Genomic DNA, 20,953 nt, shown 5'->3' on the forward strand with positions numbered 1-20,953 from the left:
TCACCCCACCCCTGCTTCAAAGCTGATAACACAGCCCGCCACCTGACAGCTTCCATGATGAATCAGGTCAGAGAGGCATTTACCAAGGAGCTCAGATCTCTGGACATGAAAGACATGTCAAGGGACTCAGTCCAGAAGAATAGCCTGTCCAACCCATCAAAATTCAATGTCTTGACCCAGGACCAGCGCTTTGTACTGGGACTATTAGACAAGTCAGTCCAGGCTGTAGACACACAGGAAGACTTCAGAATCCTTATCTCCATGTCCATGTTTGGACAAAAGAGCCCCTGTGTTGTTTTGTTAAGAGCCTTGGTTCATCACACATCAATCAAATGTGTGTCTGTCCACGCCGCATGTACCCTGGTGCCCACAGACACCGCTACCGACAACCGCTTGCACCTCCTCTGGTCTAGAACAGGGATGGAAGAGGTGGTGGGAGATAGGGGCACTCTTTTCCCCACCCTCAGCTTTGGAGAGTGCGCAAATTTCCAGAGTAACCTGGACGGAAAGCCACTTGACGTTGCTAGGCCACTGCTCAATGTGGTATGTTGTGGAGAAGAGAAGCGGGGTACTCTGACCTTTCTCCAGGTATATACTGACTCCCCACACACACACATGAACATACCATACAAACACCCAGTTAGTGGGGTCATCACCACCTGTGGGCTAATGCACAAAGAGGTCACAAGGGCCATGTACAGTAGGGCCAAAGACTATGTGAACCACATGGAAGACCTACAAGCTAAGATGGTGAAGCCCCTCTCCTGCCGCCTGGAACACGTCAAGCTGTTCCAAGGTGATGATTGTCCAGCATACATTAACCCGAGCGCACTATTTAGTAAGAAGTGCCTGGCAGAGCTGTTGCGTGGACAACCCATGATCGTCCCCTTCACCAACACAGAGGAGGGCATGACCATTTTGAATGTGGTCCAAACTGCACTGCGTCACCTGATAGGTGTCCTCAAGTCCTCCTTTGACAAAAGCCATGGTCGGGGAAATTATGATGACGCCTGGAGAGCATACCAGGCTGAAATCGCTCTCGAGGAGCTCATTTATGGACACCCATTGTCCCCAGAAGACCATAAACTCACCGTGAGCCTGGGAACCTCTGCAACCCATGCCAAGAGCCTCACAAAGAAGCGAGGTTTCCTGGGTTTGGCCCCTCACAATACAGCCACATCAACTGTGTCCTGCCCACCACTGACAAATTGGACAAGGGATGTCAGGCAAGGCCTCCGCATCCAGAGAGTCTTCCTTTTGTGTGACTCTTTGGGAGCTGCACCATCCGTTGTTGGGGTGCAACTATGGATGGTCCTTCTGGGGGATGTCTATGGACACCCCGATAACATCCCTCTGGCCTCATTGAAGGGTACCCCCTGTCCAGACAAGGTGGCCGGAGCCTTGACTATTGACAAGTTCCTGGAGATAGTGACAAGCCAAAGGGCTTTTCCCTTTCCAGGTACTTTTGACAAAGCCAGGGACCTTGTCACCCAGTCTGGACTGGACCCTTTTCATTGCCTTCAACTGGGACTGCAGGAGATGAAGTTGCATTGGGTCCCACACCTCAAAATCTGGCAAGGGAAGCGGGCACGGTTCTCCTGGAACAAGCGCTCCTACGTGGAGCTTTTCACGAAGGAAACGGGTCCCCAGATGGTATCTCGAGTGGCTGTGATCCACACCCACGTCCTCCAGGAGGTGGAAAGGAGAGGGCTCTGTTTCTCAAGAAAAATGGACCGCTACAGGGAACAGGGCATGCCATGGCTTGAAAAATGCCTGGTCCGACTGCCGAACAAGATTGACCACACTGAAAAGCTAAAGACACTGACATTTCTATCATGCATTGCCTTCATAGAAAATGGAGACTATGTTGATTTCAACGCATTGCAGGACCTGCTGCTAGAACTGACGTTGAAACAGTCAAAGATGCAGGACCTCCACCTTCAGTCTCGACACAGCCTCCCAAAAGTCGTGCCATTCATAATATGGCGCCTCCATGAGGACATCCCATACAAGGTTAAAAATCCTCGCAAGCAGCTGTCTTCCACACAGCCACAAACCAAGAAGCGCCGTGATGAAGAGGAGGAAGAGTTGGAAGAGCTAGAGGAAAAGGTAGAGGATGTCCAAGCTGTTGACGAGGGGAATGAACAGGCTGAGGTGAAGAAACAGACATTGAGGTATCTTCCTGCAAACCTCAAGCCTCAATGGTCACCCCTAGAGCTTTCCTTCATTGACTTGAACAAAGACATGACAGCCAAGTGCGCATACATGGCATACCTGAAGCTCTGTGAGGGAAACGAGATCCCAGCAAGGCAGTTCAAGGGCTTCCATAAGAAGAGACAGGGGATGCAGAAAGACAACTGACTCCGATTGACACATGTCAAGGGTGTTAAGAGTCACAGTTCATGTTACAGTTATTGTTGACCTAGTTCTTATGGTTACAGTGTTAGTCATTGTTTGTACATGTCTGTTTGTATAAGTACTAAAGTTATGTAGTGTTATTACAAGTAAACAACAAAAAAATGAAAAAAAACAAAAAACAAACAAAAAAACATACAAAACAACAAAAAACCCAAAAAAATATTTCCCCCCCCCATATGGACTCTGCCTTGACGTGGCGTGGGGGCTTGAGTGCCTTAGCAACACTAAGGCCAAACCAAAGAGTCCAAGACTTACCTCTGCAATACTTACCTGTACCCTATTAATTACTTGTACTTACCTCTACCCTGTGGAACACTTATACTTACCTGGAACCTGTGAAATCCTCATACTTACCTGGAACCTGTGAAATCCTCATACTTACCTGGAACCTGTGAAATCCTGCTACTTACCTGGAACCTGTTAAATCCTGCTACTTACCTGGAACCTGTGAAACACTTATACTTGCCTGTAACCTGTGAAACACTTGTACTTACATACAACATGTAAAACACTTAGACTTACCTAGAACCTGTAATATGCTCCTACTTATCTGTACACTATAAAACACTTACACTTACCTCTAAACTTGACCTGTCCTGTATCCTTACCTTAACCATCACAGGGGTATGCAATGTCAGTGATGGGCCAGGCAACTCCTGGTCATCTACCAATCCACCAAAATGGTCAAGAATCAAGTGACATCAAATCGATTCCAAATTGCCTGAAACGTGCTCCTAACAACTTTCTGGAAGAACGATTTTGTTAGGGATTTTTGTCCACCCTCCACACTTCGAGATTTTTCGCTTGAAAATCCACCCATGCATTCACTATGGGAATTTGTCAAACTCGTATCTCCGCAACGGAAACTCGTACAAGCTCGTGGGTGGTACCGTTGGAAAGCCCGTACCCGATATATAGCAGACGAATCATGGTTCCAAGTCTCTAGCACCTTCCTATCAAAAGTTATGGCCACTTGTCCACCTGATGTCCACCTGTTTGTCCACCGACCATAACTTTGGAACCGAACCTCCTACACACTTGGAAACACCTTCCGTATACACTAATTCGCCCTCTCTGAACATGTAGGAACCCGACTCTCTACGACCTTCCCTTCCCGAGATACAAACTTTTTCCACCAAAGGAAGTGACGTAGCGCACCACAGGAAACTCCCACACACTCCGGGATGCGACCAATGGAAGCCCCGTAGCCGATATAGTGGGGGTAGAGCTTGGTTTCATCTCTCCACGACATTGCTATCTCAAGTTAAATCCACTTGTCCACCTAATGTCCAGGTGGACATACCTCTTTTGAGCCCTATACCCTACCTACCTACAGTGCCACAATACTGGGGACCCAACTGGGGGAGGGCCCAAGCACCACCTGCCCCCAATAGGGGGTGGGGTCCTAACCCATGTCCTTAACCGGAGCACAAACAACAAATTACGCACCCCTGGGGCCACCCCAATGGACTTTGACCAATAAAATGTCTGGCCACAGATGACCATTACTCCCACTTCCGATACTTGGTACTATTGTATGCGGAAGACCACACAACCCCCAAATGGAACTTGCTACCAACCTTCACAATTAAAGTTTTTGCAAATTGCCCTTTTTAAAAATCTAAAACTCTCTATCTGTCTGTCTGTCTGTCTGTCTCTCTCTCTCTCTCTCTCTCTCTCTATCTCAAATTCAAAATTTATTGGCATGACAGATCAGGACATCTATGTTGCCAAAGCAGTACAGAACATTATTAACATTGCTTGGTTGAACACATGATTATCAATAAACAACAATAAATACATATACAATAATATGTGCATATCAACAGTTATATAATACTACAGATGTTATTGTTCAGAAATTCTCTCTCTCTCTCTCTCTCTCTGTGTATGTGTGTGTCTCACATTAACACGAACAGCCTCAGGCTACATTTGTCTCAGGTGTGCTGTTACCTGCCCAGGTGTGTTCATTCTTTCAGTGTGGCAGCAGAAGCAGGTAGGTTCACATTCACTCTCTTTTAAACACATGAATGACTTTTTTATAAATCAAAACTAATTGTAGTGTCTGCTGGAAACTCTTTACTGCATAGAAAATAAACTAAACTGATAAACTGAGCTGATGCTTGTGTGTTTTAGTTTAGAGTTGTTGTACATGCGCGTGTTTTTACATTTAATTCAGTGGTCAGGCAAAAAAATCATGTATGAATGAGTATCTGCAACACAAAGAGCTCTGAAACAATCACTTTATCTGCAGCTCCTACATAAAATAGATTCACCTACACACTGAAGCTGACAATCATTTCATAGTCACATATGTCAGGTGTCATGGTGAGACAGCAGGTGGAAAAGGTTAGTGAAAACTAAATGATGTTAACTCTGTAGCCTGTTTATTAAAAACTAAATGAAGGAAAACAGCAATTAAGTAACTAAACAAATCATATTATTATGAGACTGTATAAACTGATAGAAGTGAGTACATGTTTTAGTAACTGTTGTAGAAAACAGATTTAATTGGATTAGAACTGTTAATAAACTTATTATTTCTTATATGCAGCTTGAAAGACAACCTCAGTGTTTTCGGAGGGATTTATCTTGTTTGGACATTAAACATTATAACCGAAACTGTTAAATGTTCTCAAAGCTTGATTTTTAAAACACAGTACATTGATAATGAACAAGCTACAATTTCAGGATCAGTTAGCTGATATATGGTGTACCTGTGGAATACTAAAAGCCTATTTATAATTCAAAACTCTGGCAAAGAAGCAGTATTAAAAAATACATCTACTACCCCAAAATACATGGAAACAAAACATAACTTGAAAGTTCCACCTACATTATTTTCTTTTTCTACAAACAAAAACATATCAGCATCACAGTAAGTAAGGAGATAATATAATCTAATAAATATTCTACTGACTCTAAATCTTAGACGGTGTCTTTAAATATAAGATAGTGTCTTTGAATATTAGATGGTCTCGATAAATATTAGATAGGGCCTTAAAATATAATATATACAGCACAGTTCGACTGTTTTCACAGTATAAAGTTCAGTTAAAACACACCTCGCGTTGTTTCCTTTTTGTAAAAAACAATTTTTTTTGGTTTTATCTACCCAGCTGATGATGTGTCAGCATCAGCACACTGTGTACTTTGTAGAGTTAGTATGAAACTGTGTGTTTCAGTCAGAGGGTTACCAACAATAAGAACCACTTAAGTTAATCTCATCTATCAGTGATCACAGATCTGTATGTTTCCAACTGCACACCTGAAATGTGTGACCTTCTTGACATATTTTCTCTTGTTCCGGTTTCCTCATAGATAAATTATAATATCACTGTTTTATCTCTGGGTATCCAGTTAAAAAAGATAAGACATTCAACATTCAAGAAAAACTGTAAAAATGTTGTTCAGTATGAAGACACCAAAACTCCTACACGTTAAATTTCATTTAAATGTTATTTGTTTCGATTACTTTTCTACTCATCTGTATGTTTTAACTCTTTTTTACAGAACTGTGTGCACTGTTTTAAATGTCAGAACAGTTTGTAATCACAGTTTTAGTAGAAAGACAGTGAAGTTCACTAAATCCCCACAATTACTGCTGAGGCCCAAACATTCCCGTTAAAGTTCATCAGTCCCTTCAGGGTTCACAGTTTACTACTATATGTGGAGATGGGATGAGGTGGGGTGGGGATTGGGGGGTGGGGGGGTGGGGGGGTTGAATGTGTGTTGGCATTTAGTTTTTTCATGTTTGTGTTCAGAATTCTCAGTTTGTGTTTTTTCGGTTTGAGGAGATACAACTTGTGGTGAGATAGGACCTTAGATCACCCGCCAGACATTAAATTATACAGTTTAACTCATTGTGCGTTCCAATAACTCTTGGTTTGTGCTCCACCAGACACCATCAGAGTCCACCAGAGACCGGCAGTTATCTCAACAAAACATGATCTTCATAATCTTTATTGGTGAGTTACAAAGGATGTATCAGGTGTATTGATCCAGGTATGATATATCAGGTGTATGTATCCAGATAGGATGTATGAAGTGTATTGATCCAGGTAGGTTGCATCAGATGTGTTGCAGGTAGAATTGGACCAGCAGATAGACTCTCACATATAGTAACATATACTGAGGATGTTTTTACAACTCTCTATTGAAGCTCTCTGATGTTTCCACTGATTGAAATATTCAAACAGACTCACAGATGTTATTCTTATTTCATTAGATGGAAATATTCCTCATGTCTGCTGAAACATTTTACTCTAATTACTCAGACCAACAGCTTTGACATCTCCACTAGAATTTAAAATTTCTCTGACCCATCTATCCTTCTGCAGGTCTTCTTCCAGCAGCTCGGCTCCAGGACCTCCAGGACCAGTGTCCTGGTGGCTCCTGTAACCCCCAGCTCGGTGACCTGATGGTAGGTCGAGCAGCTCAGCTGTCAGCCTCATCCACCTGTGGTCTGGATAGACCACAGAACTACTGCATCATTGGATACCTGGAGGTCAGAGGTCACATTGTAACATGGGCGTGTGTATTTGTGTGTGTGTGTGTGGGGGGGGGGGGGTCTGAACATAGCGAGCAGAGGGTTTCTCTCTATAGTGAAAGATCAGTAAGTGTCTATAGCTCAAGAAACCCCCTAACCTCTCTCTGATTGAATCTGTGATTCAATTAGTGTGAAAAGTACAGAATCAAATTTGACTCGACACATTACTACAAGTAGTATCAGTATGAGTATGAATAGTATATCAGTAGTATGAGTGTCTGAGACTTTTAATCAATTTAGTTATTGACTTTAACACAGACAACGAAGTAAAGTCTCATATTAATGAATTTTCTTATTTTTTACTGTTACAAACCTGAAGAGTTTCATCTCCAGCAGCTCTCTCACACACACACACACACAAATACATATATACAAACATCTGTGTTCTCTCTCTTTATTTTTTTCTCTGTATATGTACATGTGTATATATACATGTACTGTATATAAAGTGCAGCTGAACTCCCTGTGTGTATTTTGTCCTCTCTGTTCTCTGTCTGATTGATGTGTTTCTGGCTTGCACTCTGACTTTCATACTGAAACATGTTCTGATCTGTCACTTTAGTATCTGACGCTGTTCTTTCCACCCTGAGGAATTATTTCTCCTCCTCATTCCTGCATTTTTCTTCTTTGTTTTTCTTCTCACTCTGTCGTCTCTTCAGTCTTTATGGTCTTTATTCACTCACAGAAATGTGATTTCTATACATTTGTGTTTGATTACATAGATTAGATTCAGGTTCTCCTCATTATTTAACTTTTCTGATAATCAAAACACTGATTCACTTCAAATGATCCATTACTTTCTACCATGTACAAATCAGACTGTCCCTTACTGTTCTATTCTTTACGGTTCTTTGGTCTTCTGTTCTTTACGGTTATTTATATTTCTTTACTGTTGTTTACTGTTATTTACTGTCCCATTCTTTACTGTTTTGTTCTTTATTGTTCTTTAATATTCTATTCTTTACTATTTTCTATTCTGTTCAGTGCCGTCAGGTTATTTAACTAGTTTTTTGGGTAAACACCTGCCTCCTCGTCTGTATTTTCTGTTACATTTCTATGACTTGTATTGTCCACACCGTAAGAAAAACAGAAATAAAAACATTCTCTACACTGTAAAAACGGTTTGTTTAAGCATTTCATTCAGTCTAATCTTAACCACTTACAGTATTTTTTGGGTTGAGATAATTCTACTTGTACACACATGCACTTGTCAGTTTGTCAACAGCAGACATTCAGACTTTTGCACTGATCAAAGTGAAACTTCATTGTAGAAAATTCTTAAAACAAGTTAACTTGTATTGAAGAATCAAAAGCCATTAAAGAATATAAAACTTCATGATCATTAACAGACAATTTTAGATGTTGATTGTAAACAATGAAGCACTGATGATGATGATGTTTGGTATAATGTGTTGTTGTCCATCAGGAGGAGCAGAAATGTTTCACATGTGACTCACGGCTGCCGTACGGTAACCCGAACAGCCACGGCATCGAGAACGTCATCACGACCTTTGACCCAGAGAGAAAAATGAAGTGGTGGCAGTCTGAGAACGGTGAGTTTAAAACATCATGTCACCATATAGGTAAAAACTGTCCAATGATATCACTCGAGTCTTATAGATATGGGTTATCAGGGCCTGCGACACCTACTAGTAATTCAGAAGGCGTAGGTTTAGGCAACAAAACTACTTGGTTAGGTTTGGGAGAAGATCACCTGTGGTGTCATTTGACTTACATAAGTCAGGTGACCCATGAAGTCACCTGATTTCTTTTTCCTCTGTTGAAGGCGTCCATCTGTTTTTTATTTGGACTGAAAAACAGTTTACTGCTTCTGTAACCTGGAGAGAGATTGACCAATACAGAGATATTATATCATCAACTTTGGGTGGATGAAGGGGTTAGCATAGCTGCTACTGGTTGCTAGTTAGCAGAGCTAAAGGTCTCTCAACACAGTGTTCACTGTAAGAGAACATAGCTACGTTTACCACGTATTTAAAAATGTTTTAGGTAACTTTCAACATAACATTATCAATAATCATTACACTAATTAGTGATATAATTAATATGATAATTATATTTACTAACTCACCTGTGTATCCATCACCTGTGTAACTCTGCGTCCCTGCTGTGTTGTCTGAAGGAGTTCATCAGGTCAGCATCAGGCTGGATCTGGAGACCGTGTTTCAATTCAGTCATCTGGTCCTCACCTTCAAGGTAAAACACGAAACATACACTGACTTTTCTATTATCTATATATATAATGTAATGTGGGCTATATACTTTGTATAACATCTGTTCCGATTACTCATTATTATTATGATCACAGGCAGTGACTCAATGACTAACCCTAACCCTAACCCACTCTGATTGGCTGCTGGGATGTCACACATTTAGTTTATTTTTCACACGTAACATTCACATGTATCAGGATTACTGAATATTTTATTGAGCTTTAATCTGAACTTGTTTGATCCTCTTTCTGTTTCTTTCTGAAATCTCATTTCTGTGAAATATTTAAACCTGTATGTCAGCAACAATGTCACTTGCATTCCTAGTAATATATAAAAAATAAACGAGATGCATCAAATATGTGTTCATTGTGATATCACGTCACAGCCGTGGAAACACATGTTGGAGAGATGTTTAGATTGATTTTCACATTTTATTAAAGGTTGTGTATGGAGTTTTCAGAAAGTTGTTGTTTTTAATGACACTGGTGGCCGTTAAGTGAACAGCAGTCAGCATCGTTGCTCGTGCCCGCAGTCTGTCAGGGCGAGCGATCCCGTTTGCAAGTTACAAAGCAACCAACATCAGATCCATACTGTATAGCTAACTTACAGCTAGCTGGCTAAACCTAACTTTACCTTAGCTCAGTTTACCGTTAGTGTTGTCTACTCCTGCCTTCCATCACCCTTGGCTAGTAGAAAGCAATCGTTAGTTATATACTACAGTTCGGCGATATGTTAAGTTCTTCAAACCGGCCACAGTCAGCTGCGTGTGGAGACAGCCCTGTAATTTCAAATGAGAGATGTGTGCAAGCGGCAAATTCGCTACACTCCACAAACTCATTCAGCTTTTTTTAGTCTAATAAACAAACTCACAAAATGTCAAATGAAATACTCTTATACCTACTTTCTTTATTAAACAGAAAAAACAACATGTAACTTAGCTACTTCATGGATCTGAAGTTCGTATTGTGGGCTGATGAAGTGATTTGCAAACAGCAAGCGAGCCAAGTTATCAGCCAGATCAGCTCTGGCAGTCTGGATGAATTAGCTGACATTATCCACTCAAGATAGCATTTTGGGGGGTCTAAGGATAGTGGGTGTCGTATGCTATTACAGATTGTAAAGCTACACACGTTTTAAAAGTAAAACAAAAACACACCACAAAGTCAATACTTGTCAACTATCCTGTGATGTCACTTCCTGTGTTCTCGCTCTGCAGAGTTTCCGTCCGTTGGCCATGTTGGTGGAACGTTCAAAGGATTTTGGACGAAGTTGGAAAGTTTTTCGTTACTTTGCAGAAGATTGTTCGTTATATTTCCCTTCAGTGTCTGATCAGCCAGCCGACAGTACCAACGACGTTGTCTGTGACAGCAGATACTCTGGATCATCGCCGTCCACTGACGGCGAGGTAACACATGCAACTCACCGTTATTTAACAACACACACTAACACGTGAACAGACAGAGAATAGCTAAAAATCAAAATCAAAAAAGTAAAAATTATAATAATAGTAATAATAATAGTAATGATAATAATGATCTAGTTCACAGGTTCCAAATCTGAGGGTCAGGAACCCATCCAGAGGTTAGAGTCACATGATGATAATGACACAAGAAAGTCACACTTTCTGAACTTTAAGTGTCTGAAAAGAAAATCAGCAAAATAAGAGATACGTACTTTATAAATATTATGATAAATTATGTGAGAAGGAAAATGTCCATCTGTGGTTTCACTGAGTCACTAAAAGGTTTGAACTGATCCCATTTACACCAGAGATTACAAACTCCTTCACGGTGAAGAATAAAGTAAAAAGCATCAACACAAGGAAATGAAAGACCAATGTCAAACCTGAACACATAGACAATAAAATGTGTGTGCATTTTACGTTCGTAACACTTCTTCTTCTTCTTTTACAAACAGTTTATGTTTGAGAAAAGATATTTTTATGTGTTTCTAAATATGTTTTATATTCAGAAGATTTTATTATAGTGTTTATTCTGTTTGTCCACCAGGTAGTGCTGAAAGCTCTGGATCCCATCTTTGAAATAGAAAACCCATATGCACCGAACATCCAAGGTGAGGTGACGTTTATCCCAGACAACCCTGCTCTCTGATTGGCAGTCAGCTGTGTGTTAATATCATATACATTAAGTAGTTCAGGTAAACAGTTAAAACAATGTTTTAAATCGGAGCTCAGGGTGTATTAACCAGCAGGTACCTGTGACAAGACTCATGAGTTAACTGACAGGTGAAAATAAACTAACCCTGAGCTAACCTGACAGTCAAATTTTTCATGTACACTGTAATTACTCATGTGAAATATTACTTTTACTTCACAGTGACGCTGTAACAAACTGTCACATGTTCATAGTTTATAGAAAGAATACTATATTAAACATTTAAACATGTTTTCTAACCGTTGTCCTCAGATCTGATCACCTTGACAAATATTCGTGTTAATTTCACTCGTCTCTTCACGTTGGGCGACACTCTGCTAAGTCGAAGACGCAGGAACCCTCAGGACAAATATTACTATGCTCTTTACAACATGGTGGTCCGAGGTAGCTGCTTCTGTAATGGCCATGCCAGTCAGTGTACACCTGTGGACCGGGGACGGGGGGACGTCTTCACCCAGACTGGCATGGTATGAACCAGAACTGCAGAGATTTAATGAGCTGAAAAAGAAAATTTTCATTCACTATAAAGACAACAGATACTGTAATTAATTTATAGATGTATACAGACTGATTTACTGACTTTCCTGCTTTACACTCTTCAAACATTTAAACACATGTACTGGTCTCATCTACTGAGAGCGGTTAATTAAAATTGTTTAGTATGAAATCTGTAACACTCTGGATCTTTTTCCCACGTCGGGAGTTTGACTTCCCTGTTTTTAATCATTGCTCCATATTTTCTGCACATTTCTTCCAAATATTGATTTTGCTGTTGTTGATAAAACCACCAAACTACCATCACAGTAACTTCAGAGTAAAACGTCTTTTCTCTGATTAATATCTACAACCAAACTTCCACTGTTGTTGGAACAGTTCAGAGATGAAGACACAGATGATGTGTGCAGCGCCTGTTAAACTAACAGTCTACACCTGAGCTTTCAGGTGATTTCTGCAGGTAAAGATGTCTTCTATTCTTCAGGTTCACGGTCGATGTGTTTGTCAGCACAACACCGCCGGAGAGAACTGTGAAAGATGTCAGGACTTTCACCACGACTCCCCCTGGAGGCCTGGAGGACAAAACACAGCTGAAATCTGCAGGAGTAAAAAATGAAAATTTCCTCTTTATGTTGATACAAAATGTTGAAAATGAGTAGAATGTAGAATATAACTTGTAGGACACAGAGTTGTTGTGTGAAGAGATTTTTCAGAATGCAGTTTTATTTTATCTACAGTTTGTACATTGCCTTAAACATTTATACATTACATATACATTTGAAGTCTCAAATCAGTACTGAATCATTCAGAACTGCATTATTAATTAGGGTTAGGGTTAGTTTTGTTTCAGTGTTTTTTGTCAATAATGATAAATTACTGATTGTTTGTCTCTACTGACAGTTTTATCTGTTGTTTTTTAGTAGTGAATGAATCTTGTTATTAGTTTGTAATCATGTCCTGGTGTTTTGTGTCTTTCTCAGGATGTAACTGTCACGGTCACTCGGACTCGTGCCACTTCGATGCCACTCGTTTCGCAGCAACGGGCGCAATGAGCGGCGGTGTGTGTGATGACTGCCGCCATGACAGGACAGGGCCTCAGTGTGATCAGTGTCGACCTTTTCTATATCTGGATCCGCAGAGAGCGACGGACGACCCGCACGCCTGCATACGTACGCTTCCACTGCTTTCATTAATTTACTCTGATTTGTGTGTTCACAATTACACACATTATTACACACTCTATTATTTGTTTTTAAATAGTTACAAGTTACAAATTCCAAAATCTACAGTGAATACGATCTGAGAAACAGAAATAGTTTCCAAATGTATAATGTAGTCTGTGTTATAGATACAAACATGGTTACTGTTTTTCTCATAGTTTTATTGTTGTTGTTGGACAGAGAGAAGATCTGAATGAAAATCTGCAATGACAATCAAAATGATAAAAAAACATACTTCAATACCATCCTTATTTATGCACCAATATACCAGAGAAAATTCCTTGTATGTGAAAACCTACTTGGCAATAAACTCGATTCTGATTCTAATCTGGTTTTGGCACAAGGTTCTACCAGCTGACTGCTTGCTAAAGACCTAAGAGCCCTACTGGGTTTATATTCTGCAAGGACATCAGAGGTGTATTTTTGGCTTGATGTTATTGACTGTTTTATAAACTCATAGCAGCACTTCAGATAAATTCTGTAAGAAACTGGAAGCCAGTGTAAATATGTAAGAACAGTAATAATGTGCTCAGTTCTCTTGGTTCTCAAGAAAAGAGGACGAGCCAGAAGCTGACCCCAATTTTAATTCGGGCATGACTTGTTTACATTTGGTCTTGAGAATTAGTGTATCAAAGACTACCATTCTGTTTAGACTGCAGTCAGACTGAGGTCAAACAGATTCATAGCTACATTCATTACTTATATTTTCCTGTATTTCAGCATGTGACTGCGACCTGGCCGGTTCTCAGGGCGGCGGTCTATGTGACTCTGTGAGCGGTCGATGTGTCTGTAAAGAAAACGTGGAGGGTCGACGCTGCGATCGCTGTAAACATGGCTTCTTCAATCTGAGACAGGACGACAGAGACGGCTGTCAGGGTGAGAAATTACATTTATTTTAGCTATTCTACCTTTTAATAAACAAACAGCAGTGAAGCAGAGAAGCTTCTTGTTTAATGTTGACGTTTGTTTGACAACAAATATGAGATGAAGCTGCTGCATTCATTTGTCTTATAGAAACGTTGATGCAGTTTCGTTCATCACATTGGTCTGATGGTATGTGTGTGTGTGTGTGTGTGTGTGTGTGTGTGTGTGTGTTTCTCTGTGTGTTTTGGTTTTCAGTGTGCAGGTGTCATGTTTTGGGAAGTGTTGGGTCATGTCATCAGCTGACAGGAAATTGTGAATGTGACCGTTTGGCGAGTGGACCACTGTGTGATCGATGTCTGGTAGGTTTCATCTTGAAGGAGCAGGAACAGTCTGTAAAATAATATGTATTTATATTAATTTGCAGTTTGACGTTGTCCCTTTTTAGAGCTTTACCTATTATGATCTTCACCTAGTTATGATCTTGATCTTGTTATGATCTTCACCTAGTTATGATCCTGATCTCCTTAAGATCTTGATCTCATTATGATCCTGACTTCATTGTGATACTGACTTCGTAATGATCCTGATCTTGCTGTGATCTAGACCTTCTTATTATACTGACCTCTTTCACTGCAGCTTTCTAAACTACTTGAAGAGTAAAACGGTCTGAGTGATGAAACTGAAAACTTATGAAGAGCTGCTGAAAACCAGTTCAATCTACTTGGACAGAAAATAAGTATTCTCCACATCATGATGAATATCCAGCATCATCGTTCAGTGTGAATACAGGAAGTCCTTTCTGTAGAGAGGAGGGAGGTCTTTATTTTGTTGAGCCCTTTATTATTCACAGTTTATTTACAATCCATATTATATTATATTATATTTAAATTTTGAGTTTCTTTGATTACGCAGCCTGTTATCTGTCTATATCGTCATCCAAATATTCAGTCATAGATACTATCTGTCCAAAACTGTTTTCCCTGTGTTTCTAACAATCAGCACAAACGGATTAAAGCTGAACGTGTCTGAGTTTATACTTAATGTTGACTGTAGCCTAAAGGTAAAGAAAATAATTAGCTATCTGTTAAATAAGTCATATTTGAATGTGCTTCTGTCTGTGTTTTGTGGTCAGGCAGGTTTTTGGGGTTTGGGAAACTCTGTGTTCAGATGTTCACCCTGCGATTGTGATATCGGAGGAGCTCACAGTACCACGTATGTTTCTGCTATTACAGTATGTACAGTATGAATCTGTTTTTACACAACAAGTTCATGAGTGAAAGAAAGAGGCACTAATGATGAGGGTCAGTTCAGTTTTATTTCTACAGCCCTGAATCTCAGATTTGTCTCAGAGGTCTTCACAACATCCTCCATCAGTTAAAGACAAACCACAGAATAAGAGAAACATCAGGGAGATCAGCAGAGGAGGAATCCTTCCTCAGGACAGACGTGATCAACATCGTATTTCTACTTTAGTTCAGTTTCATTTCTTACACAAAACTGAAAACACACTGAGTGTAAATTAAAGAGGTGGAGGCAGAGAGCTACTGAATCAGATGTTTTAACCCTCATTTATGTTACCTCTGATTGGACAGAAAAGTCTGGACCATGATCCAATGACAACCCTAAGGACAAGGCCGACATCAGTCTGAACAGCTTTACTTACCATGGCGACAGAAACTTAGCTTGAACTTGAGTTGTGAGACAATAAAATAAATCTCGAATGTAACCTTGTAACTTACAAATCTGTATGATGAAGTGTTGATGAGCTGATCAGTAAACACAGGGCTGAATAAACCAGGTAATAACCAGCTTCAGTTGTCAGGATCACTGATGATAAACTCATTTCTTCATTCAGAGACAGAACAGAAAAACTCTTCTTTTTTTTTTTTCCTCTAAGTTTTCTGATTAGTTTGTTTATTGAATCCATCAGAAGTGAAACAACAAACATTTGACAGACTGAAAGCAGCTGAAGTCTTGCACTTTCTGACTCCTTAGGTGTTCTCCGGAGGACGGACAGTGTCACTGTTTACCCAACATGGTGGGTCGGCGCTGCTCTGACCCAGCCCCCGGCTACTTCCTGGCTCCACTGGACTACTTCCTGTACGAGGCAGAGCTTGCCACTCCGCTTCATGGAGGAAGCTCTTCTCCTTCTTCTGCTCCTCCTTCATCTTCTTCTTCTCTGGTGTGTAACAATGATGAGTAAATGTGATGATCAGACAGATTAGTCACAGTATCAGTGTGTATACTAACAATATTAGTGTGTATACTAACAGTATCAGTGTGTATACTAACAGTATTAATGTGTATTTCACATGTAGCATCTATGTGTATTTTCAGTTGAACCCGGCTGTTTTACCACAGTGTGAGCAGTATTTCAGAGAGCAGGGTTACGACTTTAACTTCACTAACGGACGAGTCGTTCTGGTTCGGAGGACTCGACGACTCGCCCGCCGGAGGAGACAGGGACTGGTGAGACAGATTCACCTTTCAGCCAGTCAGATCATCATTCTCAGCCCTGAGTGTCACTGATGTCTGTTTCTGTCCAGCTGCAGAACAGCATCCCTATGGAACCAGGTCACGCCCTGCAGATTGTTCCCCGTCAGAGGATAGCTGATCAGTCAATCACCTGGACTGGCCTGGGATTGGTCAGAGTTTTAGAGGGGGCGGGGCTTAGGTTCACTGTGGACAACCTCCCGTCATCATTGGATTACCAGCTACTGATTCGCTACGAGCCAGAGGTGAGGAGAACTGTCAGGCACCTGGTTCTGGTTCCGGTTCTACTGGTTTCTCGCCCTGGTTCTGGTCCTAATTCTGGTCCTGGTTCATGTTCTGTTCTGAATGAAGGCTAATTGCTAAACTAACACTGACTGAAAAAGTTTTTACAGACCGGAACTTCAATTTTCAGATATTAAAGGATGAAAATCTATGAATATTTTTTTATTTCTATACAATTAACTTATTATAAATGTTAATTTAGCCCTGAAAGGAAATATCAGAAAACAACATATATAGAAAGAAACACTGAATGCCAGAATTTAAAAAGAAATTTAAAAAGGACATTTAACACAGAATGATGGATGGATATCACTGAACAAAATTCTGAAAATAAATGAGAATGGAGCAATTGGCATTAATGAAAATGTCAAATGTATTAATTAAAAACTCCTGTTGAAAATGTTCAATAATAAAAAAAATATAAATGATATTTAAAAGGAAAAACTGACTTCAAAATATGTATGTATTTATCTTACTTTATTTAATGAGTGTAATTTAAAATATTTATATATTAAAGCAAAATTCTGCAAGAACTGCTATTTTATGCGACTTGGCACACCCAACAGCTTTGGGAGTGCAGTTCACCCTCATGGACAGCTGTACACATGTATTTGTTGACAAGCTGACTTGGCTTATAATCAGAAACTAGCAGGTCGACAACTTTGCTAACAGCCAAACATCAAGCAACAACACAAGACATAGAAGCCAGCTGATAGAAGCCAACCAAAGCTCTCGCCAACGACTAAAAGCCAGTCCCACATTTAATCTTGTCCGTCCTTTTACTCGGTCACTCTCTCCTTTTCTCTTCTTAGCTCCCTCTGTCAACGTCCTTTTCGGTATCTTGGGCTGTATTCAAACCACCTACTACACTAGCAGTATGTATTGATTTGGCCACAATGTAGCACGTAGCATGTAGTATGCAAACAAAAGCAAAATATGCAGTATGTCAAAAACACCACCTGATTCGGAAAATATCTCCAGTCTGCATCGGACCACTCTACCTTGCATACTGTGTCCCACAATGCAAAACTCTGGCGGTAGCAGTCACCAAAATCGATTTCTGAACAAATTTGAGGCGAGAAATTTCTCTTCCTGTATTATAACTAATAACTGATCTTCCTCTGCAGGCTCCGTCTGATTGGCTGGCTTCAGTCAGCATCATCACAGTGTCACTGGGTGACGGTGGCTGCAGCAGCGAACTGACAGAAAGTAAACCTCTGATTCTTCCTGGAAACTCCAGGTGAGACGGCATCAGTAAACAACAGAGTCTGTTTCCCTGACGGTTAAGGTCCAAAATAAATTCCCTTAAAGACGCAGAAACAGTCTGATATGTTGAGGACGTTAAGAGTTAACAGTTCTGATCTGATTCCAAGTAATACCAAACCAGAATCTCAAGGACTCAAGAAATGAAGGTAATTTATTTGTCATTTTACAGCACAGGGCTGCACAATGAAATGTAAATTGTAGCTTCTTCATCCTACATATGCAAAGAACATATATATATACACACATATTTAATTTAAAATAAATGAAACAATATATAGCTACAGTTACTTGTATGTATGTATGTATACCTATACACATATACACTCAGAAAGTAATAATTCTGTAGTGCATTTTTGGAATTTGCATCTGGGGGAATTAAAACAAAAATGTAACAAAGTTTGAAGGAGCTACTGACGGCCACATCTTCACCTGCCACCATCACCATGGCAAACATCAATGCAGATATTGATACTCATATTGATACTGTTACAAATTCATACGACTGTTTCCTGTTCTGCCACTCCTGTTGTTAAGGTTAGTTTATGTTTTGTACATGACAACAAAAACAAAACTCATAGATGTGATCAGACCAAAAGGACAAAACTAAAACCAGAGATCACGTGACATTTAAACTTATTTTTCATATAAAACGTGTGTGTCATGTTGTTTACTATTGTTGTTTGTTTGTTTGTCTCCAGAGGGGGTATTCTGGACTCTCCGGTGTGTCTAAACGCAGGTGGTCGGTACTTTGTGGATGTTGTCTTTAACAAACAGCCTGGATCTGACGGATCCTCCAGCTCACACATCCTGATTGACTCTGTGAGGAATCTTCATCTGTTCAACTAAAATTCAAACAAATCTAGATGGTTTTATAAATATTATGTATTAAATTGTCCACTAAAAATATTTTTTAGATGGGTCTGATTCCCAGCATCGAGTCTGTCAAAGATTTCTGCTCCCAGAGTGATCTCGACTCTTTCCGCCAATTCCGCTGCATTGGATTGGCTGCCGAGCTCGGCCCGCAGGAGTCACTACCGGAAGTCTGTGAGGGACTCATCAAGAGCATGTCAGCACGAATCAACAACGGAGCCATTTGTAAGTAGTTCAACATGAATCCGCAGCAGAGCCTTTGTACGTAGTTCAAAATGAATCCACAACAGAGCCGTTTGTATGTAGTTTAACATGTCGACACAAATCCATGAATGAGCCTTTAGTCAGTAGTTCAACACACTGAGAAAAGCTGTGTGAAAGTGACTGAACAAGAAAAAACTTCACATTAGCATTTTTAGAATTAATTTTTTTTATTAATTAACTTCTTGTGTCACTTCACTCGTTTAGTTTTCTGTGTTCACCTCAGATTTTTACCTGTTTTCAGTTTGCAGGTGTAATGTCGTCGGCTCTCTTGGACCGTCCTGCAGTAAACTAGGAGGGGTCTGTGAATGTAAACTCAATGTGATTGGCCGTTGCTGCGATACCTGTGCACCACTGACATTTGGCTTTGGACCTGACGGCTGCAAACGTAAGGAACTCTTACAACCAAAATTAAATTAATCCAAAAACATGTCTAGAATGATTCAACAAGATGAAGCAGATGAAGATAATTCTACAAAAAGAAATCCTTCTATAGTTTGTATAATTTCAAGGACAAATTAATGATCAGTCCATGATTATTTTTTCTCTGCTGTTTTATTTGCAGCCTGTGAGTGTGACCCTCGTGGTTCGATGGCGGAGCTCTGTGATCAGGTCAGAGGTCAGTGTGCGTGTCGTTCAGAGATAACGGGTCGACGTTGTGATCGCTGTCTGGCGGGATTCTGGGGTTTCCCATTCTGTCGACCCTGTGAATGTAACGGACTGTCGGAGGTGTGTGATGAAGGGACCGGAGAGTGTCTGAACTGCAGGGAGCACGCCACCGGACCAAACTGTGACAGGTAACCACATACATCTATTTCGTAACTGTGTGTTGTGTAATGTTGTACATGTTTCATTCCAACAGGTAAGAATTGACACCTACTGTAACTAACTTCCTGACGACGTCATTATAAACCTGAACACATGAACATGTGTTATTTCATTTGTTTATGAATCTTGTTAAACTGGTTCTTCTGGATATTTTACACTCTGAATAGTTGTGGAATTCAATTCAATTCAATTTTATTTATATGGCGCCAAATCACAACAAAATTCATGACACTATACAACTCTTTATAATATTATTACAGAGACCCAACAGTTCCCACCATGAGCAAGCACTATGGAGACAGTGGCAAGAAAAAACTTCCTTTAAGAGGCAGAAACCTCGAGTAGAACCAGACTCTAGGTGGGACAGAGACAGAAAGAGAGACAGAGAGAGACAGACACACAGACAGACTAACTATAAGCGTTATCAAAAAGCAAAGTTTTTGAAATGTTGCAATATAAACAGTCCTATAGATGTTCTAGTTCTGATTACACACCTGTGTTGCTGATGCAGGTGTGTGGAGGGTTACTATGGTAACCCTGTCTCCAGACAGCTCTGTCAGCCCTGCCTGTGTCCAAACGTTCAGAGCAGTGGACGATTCTTCGCCACTTCCTGCCAACATGACCCACAATCCCTCAGTCTGACCTGTAACTGCAGGGAGGGGCACACAGGTAGGAGCTGACCTCTGTGTTTTACCTTGTACCTATCTACTTACTCAGGTGAGTCACTGTCCAGGGTTCAGGTTCCTGTAGGCAACCAAACAGAGCACTGATATTGGACAATACACTGAAGACTTGAATGCGATATGAATGAACACTTTCTCATTTCATATGACCTCAGAGAGGCAGACACGGTGTCAGACAGCAGTGATACTGTGCGTCAGTGTTCAGGTGTGTCAGAGGGGTGGACATTAGAGAGCAGCAGAGTGTCAATATGACAATGAGAGAGAAAGATATTGTTTTGTTTATGTACATGAACCTTTCCCTACATTTTCATTAAACATG

At 40.4% G+C, this 20,953-nt stretch overlaps 1 protein-coding gene across 1 annotated transcript in view; it reads left to right on the forward strand.

The window, feature by feature from the left end:
- The first annotated feature begins 6,460 nt into the window (after positions 1-6,460).
- Positions 6,461-20,953, forward strand: part of lamb4 (laminin, beta 4) — a 32,726-nt gene continuing 18,233 nt past the window's right edge. The window contains exons 1-21 of the mRNA XM_070906927.1: positions 6,461-6,479; positions 6,759-6,925; positions 8,394-8,520; positions 9,108-9,181; positions 10,415-10,603; positions 11,208-11,271; positions 11,625-11,839; positions 12,352-12,472; positions 12,848-13,036; positions 13,808-13,963; positions 14,207-14,310; positions 15,084-15,163; positions 15,947-16,133; positions 16,289-16,420; positions 16,498-16,689; positions 17,854-17,966; positions 18,691-18,811; positions 18,907-19,087; positions 19,368-19,511; positions 19,689-19,920; positions 20,463-20,620. Coding sequence (XP_070763028.1) covers positions 6,461-6,479; positions 6,759-6,925; positions 8,394-8,520; positions 9,108-9,181; positions 10,415-10,603; positions 11,208-11,271; positions 11,625-11,839; positions 12,352-12,472; positions 12,848-13,036; positions 13,808-13,963; positions 14,207-14,310; positions 15,084-15,163; positions 15,947-16,133; positions 16,289-16,420; positions 16,498-16,689; positions 17,854-17,966; positions 18,691-18,811; positions 18,907-19,087; positions 19,368-19,511; positions 19,689-19,920; positions 20,463-20,620 — 2,965 coding nt within the window. The remainder of the gene's footprint in view (positions 6,480-6,758; positions 6,926-8,393; positions 8,521-9,107; positions 9,182-10,414; positions 10,604-11,207; positions 11,272-11,624; positions 11,840-12,351; positions 12,473-12,847; positions 13,037-13,807; positions 13,964-14,206; positions 14,311-15,083; positions 15,164-15,946; positions 16,134-16,288; positions 16,421-16,497; positions 16,690-17,853; positions 17,967-18,690; positions 18,812-18,906; positions 19,088-19,367; positions 19,512-19,688; positions 19,921-20,462; positions 20,621-20,953) is intronic.

The sequence above is a fragment of the Enoplosus armatus genome, chromosome 6 (genome assembly GCF_043641665.1).
Source record: "Enoplosus armatus isolate fEnoArm2 chromosome 6, fEnoArm2.hap1, whole genome shotgun sequence".
NCBI classification, from domain to species: Eukaryota; Metazoa; Chordata; class Actinopteri; order Centrarchiformes; family Enoplosidae; genus Enoplosus; species Enoplosus armatus.